At 46.0% G+C, this 26151-nt stretch overlaps 1 protein-coding gene across 1 annotated transcript in view; it reads right to left on the reverse strand.

Annotated features, from left to right (window-relative positions):
• Positions 1 to 15736, reverse strand: part of LOC131262540 (headcase protein) — a 109852-nt gene extending 94116 nt beyond the window's left edge. Inside the window, exons 1-2 of the mRNA XM_058264578.1 lie at positions 15666 to 15736; positions 12283 to 13747 (exon numbers count right to left, since the gene is read on the reverse strand). Of these exons, the coding sequence (XP_058120561.1) occupies positions 12283 to 13529 (1247 nt within the window). The 5' untranslated portion in view covers positions 13530 to 13747; positions 15666 to 15736. The remainder of the gene's footprint in view (positions 1 to 12282; positions 13748 to 15665) is intronic.
• Positions 15737 to 26151: the final 10415 nt, after the last annotated feature.

The raw sequence follows: 26151 nt of genomic DNA on the forward strand, positions 1-26151 counted from the left end.
GCAGCAGCTGCACATACAAACTTGCGAAGCGGTTCTTTAAACGTTCCTCTTACGATCCAACTGCGCCACCCGTCGGAGTTGTTTACACTGGGGCGCATTTCTTGACTCCGCACTCCTAAGAGTGTAAAATTCCACCGGATCGAAGCCCACCGCTTCTAACTTCCACCGATCAGCAGAAAGTGGATGCTTAGCGTCGCGCGCTGTTGCTTGATTTGTTTATTTACATTAGGCCTAATAATGTTCCTTTCTCCCTTCCTTGCTAAGCGTTTCACTTCATTACAGCACCGAATTCGGATACAACCATATTTCTGTGCGTCGTAAAAACCTTCAAAAAAGTTAATCCAAACAGTTCAGATTCTTAATTGCTAGTTCTTTTCCGGAATAAAATGGAAAGAAATAAACACTTTTCACGCAGCACGATCGGGTTGCTTTGGCTGTACGTGACAATCTGCCTTAATGAAAACTTCCCTCTCGATGGCCGGAAAAGGGGAGATGAACGAGGGGGTTTGGTAGGTAAGAACTGTTCATCCAAATCGAGATTACGTTTGGGAAACGTTCGTTTCCGTAAACGCGACGGACACACACGCTGTATTGCTTGTGAAGCAAAAACTCATACGAACCATAATCTCTCGTATATCGAGAGATGTTGAAAAAAGAAATATGAAACAGAACTTAGATCGTCACACACTTCTCACACGGAGCGGTTGTGGCGCCACGTTTGGGATGATGATGTTTGCGGAAAAGATTACGGGAGTGTATGCAGTGGAGAAAACGTGCCGAACGACACGTTCCGTGTTGTCGCCGTCAAATGATCGTTAAAAGAGTAGGTTTAATTTGTGAGAGTAGCCGATCCTGCATGGATCGTTGATTGATAGAAATAATGTTGTTGCGAGTCACAAAAATTTAAACAAACCATTTGTCTGATGATTTACTGTTTTTGTAGACGCGTGTTAGGATCGCTGCTAGAAACAGTAGGAATTAAATGAATATCTTCTCGACTGTAGCAGCTAGTTTTGACGCTCGAAAGTTTTCGTTGGAATTCATTTACGCAGTATTTTATTCAATCCCCTCAGCAATAACGAAACATTTACCACTAGCAATTTATGTTACCGTGATACAAAGCACTGAAATAGCCCTCAAACTATTTGTTGTGGCATTCAGGTGCGATAAAGGATTCGGTAAAAGCCGAGGTGTCATATATATCGCACCGTACACAAAACTTTCTGAAATTTATTGCGCCCACAAAATGCGTACAAATTATCTCCGCAATCATCATCATCAAAAGATCAGATCTAAATACAGTGGCGAAACAAAACATTTCAAAGAGCCTTTAAAAAGCCGAAACGTACGCTATTTTTATTCGTCCATTTCCGGCTCTCGCACGACGAAGCCCGCACAAAGCGACAGGCCACCCAAAACCGAACCGAAGCTACGATGGCAGAGCCCCAAACCGGAAAGCGTTCATAAATCCATCCGATCCTCGCGCTACCGTGCACAGACACACACACACATTCGGTAGCATTATTTTCCGGAACGATGATAAACGCGAGACCGGCTCCGAGTGGCTTTCTTCCTGTGAGGAGCGCGCGGCGCGACCAGACACCTCCGGACGCACTAAAACATTAAAAAATCACCCCGCCGAAACACACCCAAGGCCCCCCTCCCCCCAACCCAACAAAACATGTGAAGGGGAGGCGCGCGCATTTTTCGGGGCGAAAGTAATTGGGTGTTATATTTAATTTAAATTGGATCACGCGGAGCGAAACAAGGCAAAATACACGCGCGCACGATCGGGCGCGCTGGTGGGCCAAAACAACAACCTGCCCGGGCGCAAGGGGGTCCTATAACCCCACATCCGTGGAGGAAGAACGGATGAATTGACGTAACGGCGAGTGGCAGGCCTGGGGAGGAGGGTGTGTACAAAGAGAGAGAGAAAGCAAACGATCGTAAATTATGCAAATTTGCTTTACAGGAGCAAAGTGTTTCGGTTCTTTTCGGGTTGCAGTCTTTATTGCTCTCCGCTGCCGGTACCTTTCTTTGTGTGGGGGGAGGGAGGAAGGACCCCCGAACTCATGGGGGCATGAAAAATGCATCCTACGGCCACCACCGACCACCACCGGCATGCGATAGATAAGGAGAAACCGTTTGTAAACCGATGGAACCATTTTCCCGTGACGGATATCATGGCGGCCCATTAGAGGATATCAGTGTGAATTTAACACGCTCTAATTAACGTTCCCAAATGAGTTCCCTTTGTGTAGTTCGTTGTTGAAAAACGAACGGGTGTGCGGGAAAAAGAAAAGGGTTCGCACTGGGCCGCCCAAGGACATCAACAAGACACATTCTCAGAGCTAGTCTTGACCGCGCATCGGTAAATACCAACAAGTTTATGATGGAGACCGAAAAACAGAGTGCACAAAGAGCATTCACGCCGTGTGACCACAGAGAATGCTTGAGAGGGACTATCGAAAATACACGTGCGTGACGGAGCGATAAAAGATAAAGAAAACGCCGGCATTAAAAATTGGGTCATATTCTGGATATCGTAAAATACAGTCAAATAATTTTAAAAAAACCACCCTACAAACGACGTCGATGGGAAACGGGTTGTAAATCAGGTGGCCAGAGCTTTCTGCTCGGTAGGTAGGAAAAAGGCAATCTCCTTTTTCAAACCTACTCAGTTAATTCAACGTACATGACTCACCCCCCGCAGGGAGCCTTCTCGCGTGTGGGTGAATGGGCGATTAATGTGGGGACAACAACAAGCTACACAGGATTTTGCGCTTCAATTAAGCGCACAAAAACAAAATCGCCATTCACCCGCACACATAATATTCACACCGCGTGTCCAACATCGAGCTCTGTGGCATCTTTAGCTGCCAAAGAAGTTCACTGCCAGAACAACTAACCTTTAAGCGAGCGATGGAACCGGTTTTAAAAGGATCAACTTCTTCCTTCCGTTCGTGGTGGTGCCCCTGCCGTGCTCCAGCGTCTGATCAACGTCTGCAAATGGTCGGGGGTTTGGCGACCAGATGCATCCATCGTTACCACGCAAAAAAAAAGCATATGCGCGAGATGATGATAGCAAAATAGAGCCATTACATGCACTCTTTTTTCCCGACTGGTTTCGTTGGCACATTTTTTTTCCGTGCCATAACTGCAATCATCCCGATTGCTATTGGGGAAACTTTGAACGAAGAAGTTTTCCCAATCCACCACCACCAACAACCGGGAGAGTTCACATTTGCATACGCATTCTAAACAATAAGCTTTGTGGAGTGAGGATAGTGCACGAAGAAATGACTGAAGCTTTGTGTCGAACCAAGGACACTAGTGGTGGTGCATTCTCGTTATTGAAAATTTTTTTTTTTTGTTCTACCCACAAACTTTGTGCAAAGTGCCATTGCAGTCTATCAAAACGATAGTTAGTTGTAAGATAGTTGTTACATGGACTTCTGTTTTTCAATCAGTGTGCTTAACAAATGTTTGTTGATTGAAAATATTCCAGAATAAATTATAAATTCAATTAACTGAGGCCCGTTTGGTGTGATCGAATTTTTAACAAAGCGCACATTTTTTAATTAAATAAAAACGAAGACACAGACACCATACGAAACTTAATTCCTAAAACAAAACAAAACCAATCAATTGTTTTGCACTACAAGTAAAGCAACCTACAATAATAATCAGACAATCTATACTGGATTCAAAATTGTTAAATTTTATTTTACACTGGCATCTTCTTTGCTATGATGTTTACCACCACAAACTCAAATAAACTCAATAATTCAAACAACATTCTAAACGAAACTCAATTTAAATTATGAAAACATGTAAGACACAAATGGAACCTCAACTTCACAGCATCTATTTTTAAATTTAATACCCAACATGGAGTGCGAGAATTGTAATAGGAGCCACGTGCCCTCCCTCTTCCTTTCTGCTAAATTTTGCACCGTTTCGACATTCATTTCCTACACACCATAGCATGGTGGGTAAACGGAAAAGAATTAAATCGCCATCCAAACGGCAATCGATGTGAGGTACCGCCCGCTCGTACACGAAACACACCAACAAATTCGTCCGACCGAACCTTCCAATTCAATCAATATGCAAATGAGATTAATTTTTTCCCCTCACGATTGTGACAGAGCTTCAAAAAGGACCGGCTAACACGGCAGGCAGGCTAAAAGGGGACACCACTAAACGAAATCATAATAACAAGAAACTGCCCACCGTCGCGCCACGAGGACACGAGCACCCGCGCGCGGTCGGGGTTCTGGAGCTGGTAGCAAATCTTTCCGATTCCTTCGTGGGCGGTAGAAGGGAAGGTGGCGAAATGTCCCCAAATTGCCAATTGTCAACGCACCGCAACAATTGGACCACCGCGGGGTGGTTTGTGCGGCGGCGCTGAGGGAGGAAAGGAGATTGACCCGTAAGGAGCCGGTAGTAGTTTAGCATAAATCATCATTTACCGACCGAGCGCGTCATCACACGCTAGAACACTGGGTGTGTGTACGTCATTATCTCACCACGTCCCTCCCTCGGCAACACTTCTTAAAAAAAGCATAAGTGAGCGGAACGGAAAAGAAATTACCGGTCGTCGATCCAAGCCCTCACACAACAAACAAAGGACACTCTTGGTCCGCCCGCGTTGCTTTCTTTTGCTTTATCTTCCCTCTCGCAGGCGGAAAACAAAACAAGGACGAAAATTAGTTTCCACACCATCCGGAAGTGGGTGAAATGGAAGTAGTAATTGAAAAAAAAAATTAACACCAGATAAATAAGCGATGCAGATGAAAAGGGGAATTTTAAACGAAATTTCTCCCAGACGGTATGTTGTAAAAAACAAAAAAAGAAGCAAAAAAAGACTCCACAAATGAAGATGTTCGCACAGTAAAACTCTGTGCACCACCAACAAAACGAAATGCCGAACACAAAGCGAGATAAACGATTTAAAGGCCATTCAGGCGCAAAAATGCACCACGGGGATGCGTTCCGGACGAATCCCTTCCCCATCCTTCCCAAACCACCATTTTGCGCCAAATGTGAAATGGAATGACAGAAAAATAAACCAAACGGCGAAGGACTCAAAAACATAATACCACACCGTTGAAAGTATAATGATTTATTGAGGATCTTCCGTGCCACTGCATTGTCTCGGGATATCTCTACCGTAAATCTCCGTCGACCGGCGAATGAATGCGATCCCTGCCCCAGTCCCCTGCCACCTACACCTGAATAAACACACCTCGCGAGAAGTTCGAAAGAAAACCAACTGGATAAGGCCAGAGAAAAAAAAAGAACACGTAAGAGCGGGTTTTCTTGGAGGGTTTTAAAAACCTTAAAATCCTTTTCATGCTTACCTTGCACCACCACAACACCACGACGCACGGACTTTCCACGGGCTTCTCAACGAGCGTAGCGGGGATTATTAAACCGATTCGTCGAAACCCTTGCTCTATCGAAGGTGATGAGCTCAATGAATGGAGAGAAACAAGCACGGGATACGAACATCACCCGCGGAGAGGTTTGAATTCCCGGTTCAATGGAAAGCAAGCAGGATAAAACGAGCGGCTCAAGAAGGTAACGGATATCCTTTTCATCTGGCGGGAAGTGTGTGATTTCGAACGGAGCGAAATGAGGTCATCAATGATGCAACAACGGTTTTATATCCTACCCACAAAGTCGGGTGTACAAAAAGACAAAAATAAAAATAGTTTTTTTTTTAACATTTGCTAATTCAAGCTAGAATTAAGCAATGTAATAATACACATAAAGCAATTGAAACAAGTAAAATAATATAATAAAGTTATGTCATTAATTGAACTGGTATTCTCTGTGAGTTCGGTAAAAATTTAAAAAATGACACCATATTTGGAAATTTTCTCATAAAAGGCACAACAACACTTATGTCGTGTCCAATTTTTGACATCGAAATATCCCAGATAAGGACAATCAAGTTTGAAAAAATGTGCATGCGGGTTTGGTCTGATAACGTTGATGAATGTTCATTAATTTTTTAGTTGCCTTTGTAGTGAAAAAAACAAACTAAAAATAATTAGCTGTGTAAATGAAAATTGAAAAATAAAACTCGTTTACTCGTTGACAATACACAAGCCGTCTTGTGAAATACGCTTCTCCAGAGTTCCAAAAAGAGTCATTTTTGGTTTGCTAATTTTAAAAATGAAATCGAATTTACTTCCATGTGTTGTGGGAAGGTAAGAGAAGCAAGGATACTTTCCCTTTTCCCTCACGGAAACGCACTAGTTTAGTGCCAGAGCCTGCATCGTTGGAGGTCAATCAGAGTGTGACAAAGAATGACGGTCGCACTAATCAACAAACACACACACATCCCAGCACACCCTTCCAACACCATAATAGTGTCAAGTTTACGGAAATTGAACTTCATGCCGGCTGATGACGATGGCGGCGCGTTAGACGATGGCATAACATGCGTGTCAGTTCGGTTAAGCCATGCGTAAAACGTTAAAATGCACGAAACAAGTCGACCACCATTCTCCCCACCCCCTGTTGCGTTTTGTGTGACTCACCCCTTTCGCCTGCTCTTGCTGATAACCTTTAAAAGAGTAGAGTTGGCTTTGTTGCATACCTCTTTAGGTTTTTTTTGTAAGTTTAACTACATGCAAAACAGAACCCAATTTCGAGGTCAGTGGGTATGTTAAATATTTTAATTTGCCTTTTGGTGGCGAATCCAAAACAATGGTGGAAACTGTTTCACCAAAACGAAAACACAGGGAGAAAACAAGAGGGGGTTTAGTTTGTTGTTGGTTTTTTTTTTTGGTGGGTTATTTACACACCATTTTACTATAAGACAAACATTAAGTTCAAACTATTAAGCTTATAAGCCAGCACAAAACTTGATAACCATAGCTAAACCAAAAACAGATTGAAGATCAATTAAAGCTTTGGCGGTCGTTAGCCGATCGAAAGCGCGGATCCGTTCGGACCAAATACTAAAACGAACCGTTCCGCGGAAACGGTGTTCCAAATCCTCAAGGTTATCTCTTGCAACGAAACGCGGCGACATTGAAGGACGACCAAAGGCCGCAAAGGTAGGCACAGTGTGTTAAGAGGTTGTGGCAGCGCGACCGCCCTCCACCAAACCACCTGCCTATTTAATGCATTTCACACTCTCATATACCCTGTTTTCCGAGGCGGACCCACAGTCGAACGGGGCACATTTTTTCAAAAATGGTTTTACACAAATTTATTCCAAAGCTCTTTCGATACAAAAATGATAAACAAAAAAAACTGCAGTCATTCTGAAGCGCATTACCATACGACACTTTTGCTTCGCAACAACGCTGTGCACCATAAGTGACTTCTATTGTAAGTATTTTCACTTCCCACCAAAACACGCCCGGCAAAAAAAAAGGCTGAGAGATAGTACAGCGATGATGGAGTTTCCAAAACGAGCGGTGCCGCATGTTAAATACTAAAAGAAAAATCAGTCAGTCTTCAGCTGCGCCTTTTACCGACAAAGTATATTTAGTTAAATATGCGCACCACCCCGAATATGATGGCACTCCGGGCGCGTGGAAACCAGTTGAAAAAAAAAGGTATCCAAAAGCAACCCCCAAAAAGCAGTCAATTCTTTGGACAAACTTAAAATTCAAGGTTAACACATCATATGGTTGAAGGTGACGTCGCGCATTTTGGTGGCAGCCGGTAAATGCTGGCGCGGTTTGAAGAAGCAAAAAATACAACCACACTCCACTCTTAAAGGTGTACAACAAAAAGTTCGGTTAGTTGCCTCGCAAATTGACTTGCACACTCCTCCTGTTAGGTTTGCTCTTTTACTCGATTCTACTTCCTCTCATCGTGAATAGAATGAGAAAACTTATGCTGCTGTAATTAATTCGTTGTTTCCTATTTTTTTCTACACTTGTCAAACAGGAGTGGTGTTAAATAACAGAGTATAATAATTTATAAAAAAAACGACGACATCGTAAAACTGGGTGCACTAGAAAGAAACAACAACGAAACTTGCAGCATTAATTTGCTGGATCATCTTTTGCTGCAACGGAATCGTGTGTAAACTTTTTTTTTGCTTAACACTTCGAAAAAGAAACGTCCACCAGGTTACACCTGTTTGGTAGGAAAATAAATAAAACGGAAACAACTAAACCAGACCGATGTTGCTAACGCCCGACGACGACGAATGCGTAGTGTCTGTCATGTTCAGCTTGGACGGCGCCAATTTGCAATTGAATGGACTCTGCGCGCGCGATAATAATTACCACATTTTTGCGCGGTGTTTGTAGCTAAAAAAGCCAGCAAGCAATTTGAAGGTTCGCGCGCCCGCATTTCTATCGGTATAAAGTAACAACAACAAAAGGCAGGTCGTGACGGCTTTGCGAAATTAACTCATCACGTCACAGCATCATCAGCATAATGTTTAGAAGTCACCAGGATGAGTTGTCACAATAAAAACGTTGGTGATTTTATTTATGGCGTATTTAAAATTGTTTAACACTAACAAATGAAATATGAATACATGCAGAATATTAACATTTGAATGGCTATAATGTATCGTTTGAATTAAAACAAGAGAATCAATCAAATTAGTTTGAATTGCACACCGTTGCCTCAACTCCATTTGAACAATTTTGATGATCTATTTCCAACTTCTTTGGAATCCTCAACGTAGCGCGCGAATACAACACGAACAAAATCCCCAATCAAATAGGTATGCGGAACCAAAAGTACAAACCATCAACACATGGAGAGAAGCATGGCGAATGGACGCGCGATCATTGCCGGGCATTTTCGATGAGGAAAGCGAAACCACCAGCTGCCTTCGCGCCACGAGAAGTTGTGGGGGACCGTTGTCATCCGTCGCCAGCAACACAACAATCTCAACGATTCCGACTCCATTCGTCACCCCGAAGCGCAGCACACGGCGATCTCCGAGGGAAACAACCGGTTTTTAATTTCTAGGTCATTACCATAACCAGACGACCGTCATCTTCCCGTGATAGATGGAGATTTGTGTCCGACCGGGCCTAACACACCAAACGCCAGGGGAGGGGATGGAGAGACGGGGACGCTGTTTGGAGGAAGGCAGCATAATGTAACGACGACGACGACGCGTTGCACAATCCGGCCCCCGCGGGTTCGGGATTCGGGTCGTTAGCGTGACTGGTTCGAGAACTGATTGAGCGTGGAAACCAACTAGTTCAGTAATAAAAACGGCACACACTTTAGAATATCCGTAACAACTTATAATTGTATTGATTAGCACTGGGAATGTGAAAGAAAATATCTAAGACTATTTTACACTTAAAAGCATCTAAACCTAATCTGTTAAATGCTTACAAATAGAAAAGGAATGAAAAACAACATAAGAAAATACATACAACGACTTTAATAAGCTAATCGTCTCTCGGCGGATCCGACAACAATCGCAAAAAAGGGCCAACAAGAGAACAATCGATATATTCCCAAACCGATTGATTGTGCCCTGCGGCAAAAGACGCACAGATAATAAAAAAAACAGCAAAAGCACAAGAAAACCAGAAGTGTGAAAAAGTATGCGTCCAAATGAATCGGAAAAACCAACAATCATCCACCCGCAACCGGAAATATGGAATGCGGGGAGAGCCGGCGCAGAGAACGGACAAAATAAAAGAAGGATTCAACGCTCCTCCGAACATTCCTGGCTCAAAACAAATATTTTCCCCAAGCCACACCACCACCCCCGCGTGCCACTCGTGGTGCTACGAAGCCAATCAGAGGAAAAGCGAAAGATTCCCGAATTGAACGATAGAGAGATACAGGAAGAAAAAAACAAACAGCGCAAAAAAAAAGCTCGATGAAACTTTATGTGTTTGTTTTTCAATATTCTTTCCTCCTCCACAATCAGCCCCCGGGTTCGATCGATCGCGGGAGAAAAAAACCCGGGCTCCAATGAGAGTGTGGAGGATCGAACCGAAAATTCCTACTAACAAGCTATCCTTCCATCATTCATGGCGCCGCCATCGCTCCCAACGTCGTAGCATGCCTCTTATCGTATCCTTACGGGTTTTTCTTCCCGAAACCGTCTTCCTTCATTTCGCCAACGCGCAATCATTGCACCCAGCGGGGCAATGTTTTCCACAGCATTTTTCTTTCTCTAGCTTCACTTCCACGTGGAAAATCAGAAAGGACAAAAAAAATAGGAGCCACAAGCGAGTGGATTGGATTTCGTCTATTTTGCAAGCATTGGCGCCTTGCGACGAAAGCAGGACAGGGGAGATGATCTCGCAGCAAGACGGCAAACGAAGGATGAGAAAAATATTGTTTGCATTTCCTCCGCCCAACCGATCGAACCGCCACCTCACCCACCGACCCGGCGTGACGAGGTGCGATTATGATAAAGGATTGACGTTCGAGCAAAGGGGGATTATGCTTCAAGGGCCCATATCTTCGTGAGCTTTGCGAAATCATAGGGAAATTCAACATCACTTAAATCGTAAGCTTATACTTCAGTCGAAGCACTCAATCGAGATCATTTTAGAATATATGAAATAAACCCTTACTTAAAATATAAAAACAAATCTGTGACATAAATTTACAAACAGCATTTATCCAACGGAAAAATTAAAGAGAAAATCTAATTCCTTTACGGCCTCCAGCACAAAATTTCCCTACGGATCTTTAAGCAAGAGGAGACGACAGAGACACGACCTCCAATCGATCGCTACAACAAACAATTGGGGGCCCGGAGCAAATCAAGGACTAAAGCAACACAGCGCCCAAGAACAATTCCATTTATTTTATCTCCTGTCGTCCAAAAACTGGCTCGGAAAAAGCCTGATTTGGGCAAACGAACTGATGCAAGGCGACCAAAACCAAGGTCAGTGGGGGGAGGGCAGCAGGCAGGCAAAAGGTTATGCTTAATTTTCTCCGTCGAGCCTCAACAAAGTTTTCCTTTGTTTCATTCGATTTTCCATTCCGACGGCCCAAAACGAAAATGACGACTGCTATACCGCCGACGGACCGATTGGCGAAAGTGATAAAATGTTATCATTCTTTTTCGTACCTTCTTCTTGGTTTGTTTTCCATAGCATTTGGAGGTTTGGTTTGCAAATAAAACGGATCGTAGCGTTGGATACTTTTTTTCGTTCTACACTTGGTCGACGTTGTATTTCCTTTCCACCAAAGTCGAGAGACCGACTTGCCAAGAGCAAAGCAACAGGAGGTCCTCGTTTTGCTTTCACGAGAAAACTCGTGGAAATCCAACCCCAAACGTTCCGTGGAAAGCTTGAAGCCCTTTAACGCCACGAGGACCAAGTGAAGAAAAATGGAAATAAAACCTCCAATACTACCCACACCCCGCGTCGCATAGGCTCGACGAGACGGTGTTAAATGTGGTGCGTGCGTATCAAGGTCAACATTTCCAAGGGAAAACACATTCTCCCCGCCCTCTCCCTTCGAGGCACGCAACGCAACACACAAAGAAAAACTCCCGACGGAGAACGCAACCCCCTCTTCTCAACATAACTGCCGCCCGCTTTTCCCCCGCCATTTCCCTCTCGCGCAAGCAACCGACGGGGCCATAATGTCGGGGAGGCCGACGCCGCCGACACGCCGCAAATCTTGCCTGAAAGCAATATTCTTGCTGGGAAGCAACAAGGAACAAAAAAAAACCCCAACAGGCAACTTGAAACAACGAGAAGCCTACTTCTCATCGTCGGTGCCTTCTTTTCCGAAACAGTAGGCCTCCTCCTTCACCCGCCGAGGACGACCCTCGCGCGGTGGAAAAACGACACTTTTCTCCTTGACCTGCCTTCTTGTTTTTCCACTTCATCTTTCTTCTACGGAAATCTACGGCGAAGACGAAACGCCGCACACGGCTTTCGTTGTTCTCCTAGTCGCCGTGGAAAAGTTTTCCAAAGTGCGGCGGTCCTTGGAGATGAGTTTGAGAGAGTAGGATTTCGCCGGAAAAATCTACCGGCGAAGAGAGTGAGCGCAAGCAAAGGTGGGAGAAAAGAGAGTGAGTGATAAGGGATTTTGTTGCGTTGATAAAAAAAAAACGTAGGGGAAAAGGTTCACGGTGCGTTTGCCCCTAGGATGAACCTTGAGTGACTGAGGAAGAGACACACGCGATGACACAACACAGGAAGAAGGAATAAAGCTTCCATCAGCTGTTGTCAGAGCAAAACGATTTTTGCCAGACAAAACAGTATAGCACTCGACAGTAGCAAATAGAACTCATATGGGATTCTGTTGCCAATTTTGATTTTTAACAATGTAAACTAACTTGGTTTGACTTACCGAACACGCTCCGAGTAAAGTTCCACCTTCGACTTCGGTGTCAGCGGCAACTTGGCGATGCTTGCCGGGCTCGGTGGCTGGTTGTGGATCGGCGAGATGGACTGCTCCGAACCACCGATCGATGAGGCCGACGCCGGCGGCGTGCTCGAGCCGTTGCTGATCGACGACAGGCTGTTCGCCCGGAGGCGCGCCGTAGCGACGGCGGCCGCGGTGGACATCGCGATGACGTGGTTGTTGATGAGGCCGTTCGGGTTGATGCCGCTCAGTTGCAGACAGGTGGCAAAATGGTCCGATATCTTCAGATTGCTCAGCACCGAGAGGGCATTCGTGGTGACTCCCCCGGCCGGTTGCTGCTGGTGATTCGGACCACCATGTTGCTGCTGCTGCTGGTGAAGATGGTGTTGTTGTTGCTGGACCATCTGCATCTGATTGTTAGGGCTGTTGGTGGCGCTACTGTTGGCGCTGCTGGTCGTACTTCCCAAATTAGCGTTGGTCGAAATAGCCAACAGAGCCGCCGCCGGTTTCTGGTTGTGGCGATTCTTTTTCTTCTTTTTCTTCATACTCTCGTCCTCCCCGGAACCGATCGGCCCAAGGGAATTGCCTCCGTTGCCGGCCCCACCAACGCCGCCTCCTCCTCCGGAACCTACCAGAGCCCGTCCGAACATGCTGGCCGTGGTGGGTGCGTTCCAGTCGAGATCCTTCTTCAGATGTCCCCGGCCGCACTTGCAGCCGCACATCTTGTACACCAGATCGTAGCCCTTCTTCGTCCAGAGGTTCTGCTGGCGCTGCTTGTCCGACCACGAGCGGGCGCGCCCGATCGACTTCAGATAGCCCAGGATCTCGTCCTCCCAGTGCTCGAAACACTCCCGGTGCATGTACTGGCCGACGGTGCAGCTGTCGTTGCTGCACAGCACGCGCACGCAATCCCGCAGATCCTCCACGTTGATCATCGCACCGAAGTCGGCCAGCAGGTTGCCGGTCTTGGGCTTCAGGCACTCGCCGACCGGGACGCAGCAGCGGGTCATGTTGGCGCCCTCCGAGCCGGAACCGTCGGCCGAATGGGACGACTCGAAACCGTGATCCGAGTCACCGGATGCGCCACCCCAGCCGAATGGATCGTACAGACTGCTGCCGGTGTTGGCCACCAGCGAAGCAGTCGTCTGCTGATGCAATTGCTGCTGACTCTGCACCTGTCCTCCGCCTACGGCCACCGATCCACCACCACCAACCGAACGCCTTGGAGCCATCGCTGCGAACAACGACGAGCCACGGTACAGCGCGATGGAATCAATTTTCGTATCTTCTTTCGCGCACGGTGTCACGACAATGACGTTCTAGTCTAAGTAGGCGCCACAAAAAATATTCCGTCTTTCGACCGAACCGAAACTCGGTATCGACACGTTCAAACACGTTTTGTTTTGTTCAAACGAATGTTTTACACTTTTCTGTTTTCCTATGTTCTGCACTTACATCATTGCTTGCCGGTAAAAAAAAACGATTGTTCTGATTGACCTTTTTCGCTACAGGCGCCAGAATACTTCTACTTCTGAACTTAACTGGGGTTTTTTGGCAAACCGAGAATATTTCAGATTGTTTGATTTTATTTGCTTCTCATTTCGACTAAAGTTTCGTTTGTTTTCAACTCATTCGTGCGATTGCCGCTAATTGTTCAGCATGCACTGTATCATCGCCTACTTGTGTCGTCTGTCTGCTACCCTCTTTCGCTACTCGGTTTCCAAGAACAGACAAAAATTTTTTTTTCGTTTTTCGGTGGTTCGATTCTTGCCTTTGTGTTTTACGTTTTCTCAAGCCAATTTATTTAGTTTATCAACTATCTCTGCGGTTTGTTCGTAAGAAATGTGTAGACACAATTCTTATTTTTCTGGTGCACCAACACAACTCGTTTTACTTTCGTTCGCGGCAGTGTTTCGCGATTTAAGCTATTATGTTCTGCACTACAGTGGCATCCACTTTGCAACGAAACAGGGAGCTATTGTTGTCACACGTTCCTCGCGCTTTGCTCAAGCATTCTAAGAAATACGCAATCGATCGGAACCGAACAGTTCTCGGACATCGCTGGTCCACGTTCAACAGCTGCCCTTTTCCGGGTACACGATTGCCAAAATCCACACTGTGTCTTTGGAAGGAGTTACCTTTGTGTTTGTTGTTTCGCGCGGCCTACCACGATGAGACACACGGCTTTTGACACTTTCGGAAAATCGTCCCGTCTGCTGACCTTCACTTTTGTTCTCCGTCGAGAGCGTAGCAACTTCTGGTGAAAAGGAAACAAAACCCTCCAACATCGACAGTTGCCATGCGGGTAGAATTTCGAGTTCCGTCTTTCAAGTCTTCGTTCGCACTATGTTGCGATTTTCTCCAACAAACACTGGCGAGTTTCCGCAAAGACGCGCTGTTCACCGTTTGTTCTCACTGCCACTGCCTTCCCAACGACGCACGACAAACGATCCGGTTCATCCGAGAACGAGAGCAGGATCTGACATGATTTTTTCCACGGCACACACTTCCAGCGGAACGCGAACACCCGCGTGGACTCACTGGAACTCCGTGCACCAGCCGAGCACGACGACGACGACGACCGTGTCACTCCCGTGGACGGTGGATGGCACCGGCACGCACCGTTCGCAAAAGCTGGGGAAAACGGATTTCCCGGGCGGGAGGGCGCGCACGTTGTGGCATCGATTTTTTCTTCGCTTCTTCGCCGGGCGCAACGGCACACGAAAGTTCAATCGCGCGGGAAATGATGTCGTCGAACGCAGTGGGCCGAGAGAGAGTGTGAAGAAAAACTCCAGGATTCTCCAGGGGCAGGATGTATTTTTCTTGTTTTCCTCCCGTAAGTGTAATATGTTCGTTTCTTCTACGAGCGAAGGCTTTCCAAAAACAAAAAACGAGGTAGATTTTCGATTGCTTCGTTTGCTGCTTCTTCTATACTGGGTGCCAATTTTGACTCGCTAGCAATTACTACAAGAAACTGCCAATTCTGTACACCACTAACCTCCGCTGACCGGAGGAGGTTGTTTACCGTTCAGTTCGCTCCGGCGTATGATTGCTCTTGTTGCGTTCCAGCGAATTCGGACTCGGTTCTCGGAATTGATACTGCCAACCGTCGATTGTCCTAACTCCATTAAAAAGTGTTAATGCACGCACCACTGCGAACGGCGAAACTGTGCCTCTGTGCAACGGCACACACGGGACAGATGCACGCACCTCTCGCGAGGACACCACGCAATCCTGAGGATCCGACGACCACGACGTCACCAAAACTGCACACACAACAGCGCCTCCCAAACAACAGAGCCTTGCGGAATGCAAACCAACGAAGAACCAAACTCGAAAATAAAACAAAAAAGAACAACAGGTCGTACACTCCCGCGACTCGACTCACTACACTCCGAAACGCACTTCCGAGAGACTCGACTCGCGCGCTGCTACTTCTGCTGCTTCAACTACTACTGCTGCTGCGGCTGCTGCTGCTGCTTCCACTTCTGCTGCTCGTTCGCTCGCGACTGACTCGATGGAAAGCGAAAACGTAACTAAACTGCTCGCGATCGATTCCAGAAGTGTATATAGCAAAAAACGACGACGATAGCGAGAGTGACACCAACACACACGCAACCGAATCCGTCGGCACACTGTGCGCTGGTATACGCGCGCCCGCTTGCTTTTGTGTGTGTGCTCGTAGAGATCATCATCCGACGCCGGTTCAAACGAATTGCATTCGCAGAACAGAGCGAAAAAAACAAACGGAAGCGTCAAACGTCAACGTACACATAAACAGGGACCGTCTCGCACACCACTTCAAGCGTGACACCGGCCGGCACCGGCGTTTCGTAGAAGTGTGCGTTGTCGCCCGCCGTTTCGGCGACCAACACATGCGCACGTTCGCACACATGCTTATTCGTTTCCGACTGCTCGCCGCTTCTTCCGCCACCCTTCCCTTCCGGACCTGGTTTAGCGTCCGACGAATCGAAGGGGAAAGTGTCCTTCGATTGGATGAAAACGAAAGGCACCGCAGGTCCGCGTGCTGCGGGCGCACGAGCGAGATCACACGATGGCGCCGCGTGCGCTGTTTGGCTCCTTCCTCGCAGTTTTTCCGGGCGCCGTTTTGGAATTTCCACCAGCACGCGTTTCCAGGGATAGTTTTTTTGTGTGTGTTTCAAATTCGAGTGGAAAAGAAGCAGGATTTTATCGTGCGAAAAAGAGGGCAATAGAGAGAACAACGTAAACCTGCGTAGCTGTACATGTGCGTTTGTACGTGCCGCGTATGTGTGCTAGTCAATGAGTGAAAAGGAAAGCGTAATTTTTCCCCAAAACACCGACCCACGAAAAAAAAGATAGTGCTTTGGTTTGGGTGGAAAAGGGGGTGGACTTTTCATCCACCGTGGGGTGGAAGGTGGCGAGCGGTAGGCGCTTTGTATGTGAGTCATTTTAAATTGTTGTTGAAGAAAATTAAATTTTACCCGCCCCTTTGCTCCAACCGACTGCCAGCCCACGAAAGGGAAGCCTTGGTTGGAATGCCGGTCTCGGAATGGTGAAGTTTTCCCGAAACCCCGAGACGGGAGCAGATGTGAGGTCAGATACGGAGAAACGAGGTGGGAGGGAAAAACCCCGGGAAAACCGAAAATGATGGCAGCTTAGTTTGCCATGATTTTATTTTCCCTTTATGGTTGAGCTGAAAATTATTAGTTCGTAAGGTCCGTGCGAGGTGTAGCGCTTTCCCGAAAACGACCCTTTTCCCAGTTCCGGCAAAGTGTGTATTTTTCTCCTATGCATTTGTCCATTTGTGATGACATTTTCCGACATTTACGCTTCAGTTTTCCACAATTATTTCGCTTCACTTGGCTGGGACGTAAAAGAGAATAAAACAAACGAATTCTAAAAAGAAATTAAATGAAACAGAATAGAGGAAAATTCTAGGAAAATCCAAAGCGATCACATCCGGATGCGGTGGTGAACGGTTTGCGAAAAGGAACCACACGGACACCGGTGCTTTTCCGGTTTGGAACCGCCTAGTGTTCGGTTGGAGGACATAATGTATTCTGTCAGCACGTTTGTCTAATTTGCATTTCTGACGAATCGTTCCAGAGCGCAATGGCGTCCATGAGAGGAAATTCTTGTTCAGAACCCCCATCCCAGGCAAAGTTAATTAAAACCAAGAAAAGTGCATTAGAAACGTATGACAACATTTCAATTGGGAAGGGAAACTGTGTGATCGTAGGTTCTATATTTAAATAGAGTTTGCATAACCAATTTACGTTTATGATATTCGAATCTTGTTTCGAATTGGTATACTTGCTTATTGTTTTAATTGTGAATATTATTTTATCACCTATGTGAATGTTATTTATTATTTATTTATTATTTTATATGTGTAATATTATTTTTGAAGATTCGCTTTGATAAATGTCCTCTAACTACAGAATAATATGGCAACAAAAGTAAAGCGTAAAACTAATGCATAGTATATTTCAATGCCATATAAAATAATTGAATAACAAGAGAAATCAGATACTTCAAGTTTTTAAACACATTACTCTTTATGTAATAAATCAGCCATATTTGATAAATTAATCGCTGTATGAATTTTAAGCTGGTGGTACTATCTATATTTAACTTATTCTTGAACGATGCCAAACATTGTTTTGGTAGGATACTACAGCGGATCTCATTCTAAATAAAGGCTGTAAATGTGTATTTATTGTGGGGTTAAGTTAGAAAGTGAACAAGAAGTCTGATTTTTGTTTCTAATTAGACTCCATAAACGACTGTCGTTCAACAAATATATTATTAGTGAGTGAAATTCATTCACTTTCGTAAAAGCGGATAGTGGCATGTTGAAATCGTGGTTGTCATTTACGCCAGTTCATGTAATTGGACACAGCTGTAAAACTTCCGGCAACTACTCATTCGGATGTGTATATTTTCCTCTGAAGTGCATCATGCAACTTTCCACGGCGCTTACGTCCAATCCAACCCCGGGCTCGTCCTAGGCTAGGCCCCAACATACCAGCCCAAAGCGGCGGGAAAAGCGGCGCCAGTCAGGCTCCATTTCCATTTCGACCCACTGTGCCATACAATTATGATGATCGTCACCTGTGGTTTGGGAAAATTCAGTCAATGTCACGTTGGTCAGGTGAAAGGCAAAACAAAAAACAAAAACCCACAGATACATGCACGACAATGCAGCGCCCCGGTGCAGTGGCACGGCGGGGCACGGAAACACAGCGGAAAACTGGGCTGCAAGTTCTGGAACAGAAAGTGCATTTACATTTACAGACAAATCCCCGCCCGGGCATCGGCGTTTGGGGTGAGGTCCTCACTTGAAAACCGTTCCTTGTGGAAGATTTACAGGTAGCACCATCGATAAATGTTGCTCCCATCTTGGTGTTGGATCTGGAAAATTTAATCTAGGAGGGAGGAAAACTGGCACGCTCCAGAAAAATCATCGAACACGGACAGGATCAATCCGGGAAAAAATTCTTTACACCAATACCGGTAAAATCGATTGGAAAGCATGGTGAAAGTAACGCTGATGCACTCTGGCGGCGTTGCAGTATGTACGCAGTTTGCTGCAGTTTGCCGTGGGGAAAACGGAAGCCTGGGTTTCGCTGGGAAAATTGCAAGGATGTGCCCGTGACCATGAGCTTGAATTATGCTATTGAATGCGTCGGACCTAAGGCACAGGTGATTCGGAAGGCGAACGGGAAGCCCCAGTTTTAAATCATCCCTTCAACCGCCCTCTCTTTTTCTCACTTTCCGCAACGTATTTTCCCATGTGCCCTCCGTGAAAAGAATGTCGAATATCGCTCCTGCAGCAGACACTGCACACGTACGGCACCGGCTCGCGTTTGCATGAGTTTGTAATGGCCCGGTGCATTGCAGTAAAAGCTGCGCTGTAACGCTCGTAAAGTGCATCGTGTGACACCACTACAATGTAATCACCATTTCACTTTCAGTTACAATCTGCAACCCTGCACATGCATCACGGCCACCACTTCCGGCCTGCCTGCATCCGAGCAAACCGAGAATGGGTTTTCCCGGGCCATTATTTCGATCGAGGAGCGCTCGATTGGAAGGACATTGGCCACCGGTTCGGGTTGCGGTGCAGTGTCCTGCCGCTCGGGAAACGCCACCGTTCGCCGTTGACCGTCATCGACCATATAGGGCCGGGGGGGAGGAGAAACACGGGAAAGGTAAATCCCCCGCGCCCCGGGTATTACCGAAGAGGAAACGTTTACCTTCCGCAATCGCGTATGCACACAGGATGCACTTCGGCCCGACATCGCTCTCCTTTTTCCGTGGCTATGTACTCGGGTGTGTATTGGGTTTCATCCATGTTCCTCCCCGACCGGAGAGGGAAAGTTGGGGCAAAGGTTGATGGAATCCGAAGAACTGGGGAAGGGAAAAAATAATAACTCCACCGATGGGAAAAGCACGAAGCTTTCCCGAGCCGGCGTGCGCAATCGCACGGGAAACGTTTTCGGCGAGCCGATTGCATCGATTCCGATCGTTGTTACGAGTCCCGAGGTCCCGAGTCACGGTGGCCGGTCCCGGTGTGTGCGATGCACCCGGCGTCTGGCGGCGCCGGTTTCCGGGAGCCGCGGGGAAATGGGAAAACCGTGCACGCTGCAGCAAGGACCGTGATGATGGATGGGAAATGTTTTCACTCTCACTTCGGCGACCGGGTTCGGCATTCGTCTCGGGCTCGGATGCCCGACACGACCGGAACGTTGTGTTGGTGCCGGTTGTAGTTGCGCGTGGCCAGACCGTGAGGCCAACGGAAAGCGAAACCAAACCCGTGGCGGGCGAATGGAGCCAGGGCCAGGGCTACGCGACATAAAAACTGTCCACACGATGGCGATGCGGCGTCCGGCGGTGAATTTGTTTTCACGTTCACGGCCAGGTGACGCGACATGGCACCTCCATCGTGCAGATGAGAACGTCTCGTGGAAAACCGACCGCGATCCGAGAGAAGGAGAGTGAGTTTCTTTTATGGCGATGCATTTCACACTCGCTTGTGCTCCAACAATGCGAGTTTTCCGAAACAAAGAGGCATGATGACGATAAGGGTCGTGAAGGGAGGCTAGAACTTACGGTGACAGGGGGCGTGATATAATAGACAAATGGGACACGCACTTCACCGGAATGCGCTCGTTAGGTGAGAAGTGAGCCGGCAACAGTTCACCATGCGCCAAACACGCTCACTTTCGGTCGGGAAAAGTGGACGATAATTTTATAATTTTCTTTTGACGCAAAAAGGTGACATTCACAGAAGTTACAAGTGTTGCCAACTTTCTGACGTGTTTTGTCAACAGTTTAAATGTACTATTTCACAGTGATATGTTGTGAATTTGATGCATGAAGAGACATATCTTAGTCTTTCTTGGCATTTCTTTGCAAAATAACTACTGCTATTGTAAAATCAATGATTTACCCATGTTACTTCTTTAATTAAATGAAATATATTTTGGTCTGTTATAATTCCAATCTTCTTAGTTTTTATATCAATTTCATACAATGACTGTCATTTAGGTGGCTTCCATTAATAAAAGTTGGGTACTTGGGTTGTATTTTAAATTGGTCTACTGGTATCAGTCTGCTGATTGCCGAATCGACCAACACCAGCATGTTCTGGAAAATGGCTGTTTCAATTAGTTGACTCAAACTAACTAGAAACGGTTGGTAACTGATTTTGTTTGGCTATGATGATATAAAAAGTGATTTGTTTCTTTGCCCTCTTGTTTGTATGAAGTCTGATGTTTACGAATGAAGTATGGATCTCCCAAACATGAGCTTAATATCTTTTCTATATCCTCATAAATGCATATAATATATAATTTCGTTCCTTTTTTAAAGTTAGTAATTTGAAAGTTTTTCAAAATCATACTTATTCTATGTAGTTTAGGTGCCTTCCTTTTCTAGATGCTATTATTCCATTATCACTTTTAAAGAAAACAGAAATTTCTTGAGCAAAGTTATAGAAAATAGTTCAGCTTTCTATGGCACTGAAAAGTTTTCTAAAAATAACGATGTCACAAAAGAAAAAGAGAGTTTGAAGGTGGTTTCAGCAGACAATCTCCAACCACCGAGCATCTTACATGGAGGGGTTTGTTTTTATTTCAAATCTTAAACTATATTGACATGAAATGAAGCGGTAAGCTTTATCAAGAATTGTTCACTAGTTCAACAATAAAAATAGATATTTATCGTTACCTTGCATGCCACGCGATTCGCACTATGTCACAGTGGGTTTATTTCTTATCTTATAGAGGTAAATCATTTTCACTGACCATTTCGTTTCCGTTTACTTTATCCATTAACCATTTGTTCAAGCCATTACATGAAAATTCGGTTGAATTCATTTGGACAGTCCTTTTGTCTATTGCAGAACTCTGCAAGAATCACATATTCGATTACGTAATTGAAAATATTGATGGCGCTTTATTTACAAATCTACAATATCAACATAGCGCGCTTAAGATTTATGCTCACTTTTTCTTTATTCTATTAATCGATTTTATTTCCTGCGGCAAAACAATCGGTGTGGTAGGAAAATTTAAATTACCCGAATAAAAAATTCTTTTGTCGCAGAAATCGATTTCGAGAAATTTCCACAAGCGCTTCCGGTGGCAAGCGATGGCGTCCGGTGCGCTCGTAGATAAAACCAGTGTCCATTAACAAATCCTGCGTGAACAGAAAAACTAGTAGGAAGTTGTATGAAAAATAGAAAAAGAATCCATTGCGAACAAACGCGCAGACAGTGGAAAAGCAGCGACCAGTACGGACCAGAAAAAAGGGGAACACCAGGACACCCTCTGGCGACCCGACGAAGCGCAAGGAACTGCGGAACTCGCACACTGGCACAGACACACAAACCCACACATACACTCACACACACACACACACGAACACGTCCCCCGAAGGCAGCCCTACTTTTCACCGAATCGGTTCACCAGTTTCGATCTGGCCTCCCGTGTGTCTCCCCGGCGATTTTCCTCCTCCGGATGTGCGATCCTTTACGGTTGGCTATTGCGTCGTTTCGTGTCCTTGTGCCAGAAGTTCCTCTCCGTCCTCGGTTGGGATGGGAGCGAGCACTGACTGCGGCGCAGTTAGGACTCGAGGTCCATCACATGCTTGGATAGCCAGCGGAGCGGGAAAGTCGGGAAGGTCGGGCCGCAGGAAAAAAGAAGGAAAAATCCCGAAAGCGAAACCTTGTGATCATGTCCCTGGCGAAACCCCCGGATACGTGTTTCGTTCTATTTCACTTCTTGTCCGCGAGCTGTTCCAGCCCGATCTGGCCCATCCGCTAACACTAACGCTAACGAACACTATTTTAGCCCCATAATCTATTTACGCTCTCTTGTACCTCTCAAACCATACCCGCCCGCCTGCCATCCATCCTTCCATTGACGCGCTGCGCACCGGAAACGGGAAAACCTGGAGTCCTTTTTCCGGCCCGCTCTAACTCATGTGGGGGAGCTCATTCACTCTCTCTCTCTCTCTCTGTCTTACGTTTTCCCACTTCCTGCCACAACGTGTGCGCTTGTATTGGTGTGTTTGTGCTCACGTTGGCGATGGCGTTGTTGGGGCGTAGCCCGGGAGCGTCAGCATTATCCAGGCCAGGGAAAATAATACCACGTCGTAGTTCCGCGGACGGTTCCCGGGTCTCCGGTACGCCATTCAGGGAGGCCAGAGGTCTCCGCATTCCCTGGTGTTGCGTATTCGAAAGGAAAAGTTTTCCATGTTCCTGCTTTCCCTCGGCAGTCGATCGATGGCGGTTGGAGGGGCCGAATGGCAGTGGAGTTCTTTATTTGTTCGCTGTCACCCGGCGACGATGGGATTTCCTTGGGTTGGGAAAAAAAAACCGGTGGAGGAACGTCAAGGGCGACTCCGCGGCTCGTCGTTGCCAAAGCGATGCTGTCGAGGTTTTGGGGGAGCGGGAGGATGTTGAAATTCATTTATTTAGCCAACAAATGACGCTTCGGAAGGAGACACAACGCCTCGAACAGTCGCCGACCATACATGCCGCGGCCTCTGTATGCTGCACCAACACATCGAGGGGCACAACCGAGAGGACATTAATCAATAAAAGCAAATTACATAACCCGCGTCCAGGCAAACGAATCCCAGACATCCGGAAATAATTCCGTCCATCCCGTGGAGGATCCGTGTCCCTGGACGTTTGGCGGTGACGTTTGCGCTGTCGTCCGACGGCCGAACGTGCCGTGGTCTCTAATTCCGATGCGTCATTTCCACCGTTCCAGTAACCGGGGCGAATTATGGCGAGCCGCGGACCTCACGGGCTGCGTTGCGGGTGCTTGAAAAGACATTTAAATTCAAGTACTCTTGCAGCTTTGGTGATGTTCGTGGGGGGAAGTGTGGGCTTATTGGCATGTCCCACTGAGAACGCCACAAAACAAAAAACAAAAAAACAAATGGATTCATCTCCGGACTCCTGAATTGTCCAAGCGGGATCAGAAGCTGATGATGAGCAGATTCGGTGGAGTGGTTGGCGAGCAAACGCATGAGCAAACACTTTCGGAAGCTCGCCATGTACATGCGGGAAATTGTGATGGCCGCCGGTGTGACACTTGTCACTGCTTCTGCACACGTCTGTCGGTTGGATGCTGAGTAGTTGGGGAGACCACCTGGTGCTGGGAATTTCATCATTTGATGCGGAGATTAGGCGACGGCGAAATTAGCTTGGTAATATGTGGTTTGATATTTCTTACTCTCTTAATATTTTAATTATGAAGCCATTGCCTTTTTCGTTGTGTTATAAATAACAGATTATAACTAAAACAGAAAGGCGAAAATTATGAGTTTTAGTTACGATTGCTACAAGTTTTCTATATAATGAGAAGCCATCAACTAGGACTGCGTAAATTGTATGATTACATTTCAGTATGAACATACTTTTTAAAAAATGTGTTCAAATACAGTAAGTTAGTTAATTTAGTTAGTTAGTTAGTTAGTTAGTTAGTTAGTTAGTTAGTTATTTAGTTAGTTAGTTAGTTATTAGTTAGTTAGTTAGTTAGGAAACTAAACCTTATTTCCTAACCCGTCAGCGATTACGTATTGCCATGAATTGAAAGTAAACAAGTATAAAATAAAATTCAAGTCTGTGTCTGGTATGACTAATTACAATTAAACAAGATTTCCTTGAGTCCAATTGAATAAAAGTAAGATGTAAGTTTAGACACTTGGTTCACTCGCTTTGGGAAATGGATGTGAATAGTTTTATCTTAAACACGACTGATTCAAGGTTCATTTCTTCATATAATTCTGCATTGATCTACCATAGCAGCTCTTTTAACAACTTGTTTTGTCTATCTTATCGGTTCTTTCAACAAGGATTACATAAAAATAACATTAAACATATAACATTCCAAACGTCCTTTTTGGGAGATGGTATTTAGCCTTTTTAGGTTATGTGATAAATGAACACGACATTTGTTAACAATTCTTTCTAATTTCTTTCGACTTCAACTACTAACCACCATTAACGGTTGATTGATAAAGAGTTGAAAAAAAACATTTAATATTTTTGCTCCTCTATTTTCATATCTTTTCTTTTTGCTTTTTCGTAAATATAGCACATATTGGGGTCGTTATATTTTTCATTAGTCAGTTTTGGTTTACCAAAATTCACAGCACGACATAATGATAAACAAGAATGATGACAGTTGCGTGGACCAAAAAAGCCGCCAGCTATTATCGAGGGGCTTCCATTGGCCATTTTCGGCCATCTTTGTTTGCGATACACAAACCAGGTTTGCCATATCTTGATTACATTTCGCTGACCTTCCCTAGAAACCGGGTGCTTCACAACCCTCGCAGGGGCATCATCCGTGCCGAATGCCACCGAGGATGGGAACCAATTTGCCAATTTAGCAGCCATCTTTAAACTCCGCCATGCCATGTTTCCTCACACTCCCGTCCGCAAAACAAGGCCCATGCTTAGGCCCATCCTTCGACCCACAAACACAAACACTACGCGTGGATGCGGTAGCACTTTCGTTTGCCTGCCGTAATGTGCCGAGATTCGGGAGCAGCGGGATGGCCGGATGGTCGTAAAGCCCCGGGAAAGGAGGCGTATTTTTGCTTCTGCACGGTCGCCCGGCAACACATCTCGAACTTTCGCTTCCCGTGTCAGAATCCCGAGGGTTTGCGGGTTCGTGTCCGGTCCTTCTCCCGCTGGAAGTCCCCGGCCTCGGTTCTCGGTTGTTTTGTGTACCGTCCTTGGGGTGCGGTGTTCGGTTGCGTAACAGAACGAGGCCCCGAACGGCTCGCCTTCCATTCGTTCCATCACTTCGAGAGTGGAAAATGTGCGATATTGGAATAAACAGTAAAAAATACCTCAATGCGTATAATTTTTTTTTCTTTTATACAACCCAAGAAAGAGATAAAAGAAATCGTTTTGGGGGTTGCAGGAACCGAAACGCCGAGGAACGGCTTGGGGGAAGAAAAGAAGGCAGGATGCGTACCGAGCGTCCCGTCCACGCGGTTCCGTTCTACGCACATCCGGCCGTCCAACCTACTTTTCCATGCCCCTCCCGTAGGCCGCCCAGCTTCCTCGGACGCCGGTGCAAGCGAGACGAAAGTAGTCCGAAGAAAATGTTCCTCCAAAATACTGCGGTGCGTATTTGATTGCTTTGTGCGTGAAGAAAAAGCGGTCTCGGTTGCGTACACGCATAATCATGGAAAAAAGACCCCCTCCTCCAGTAGATGGTGGATCCTTACGAACGAGTGAGGGTGGTGGAGAGGGGGAGAAGGGAAACTGGGTGGATAAAAGAGAGGGGTAGCTGGAACATAATCACTCTCGCTATCATTTGGCAGTAGGCCACATTT

Source organism: Anopheles coustani, chromosome 3 (assembly GCF_943734705.1).
Source record: "Anopheles coustani chromosome 3, idAnoCousDA_361_x.2, whole genome shotgun sequence".
NCBI lineage: Eukaryota > Metazoa > Arthropoda > Insecta > Diptera > Culicidae > Anopheles > Anopheles coustani.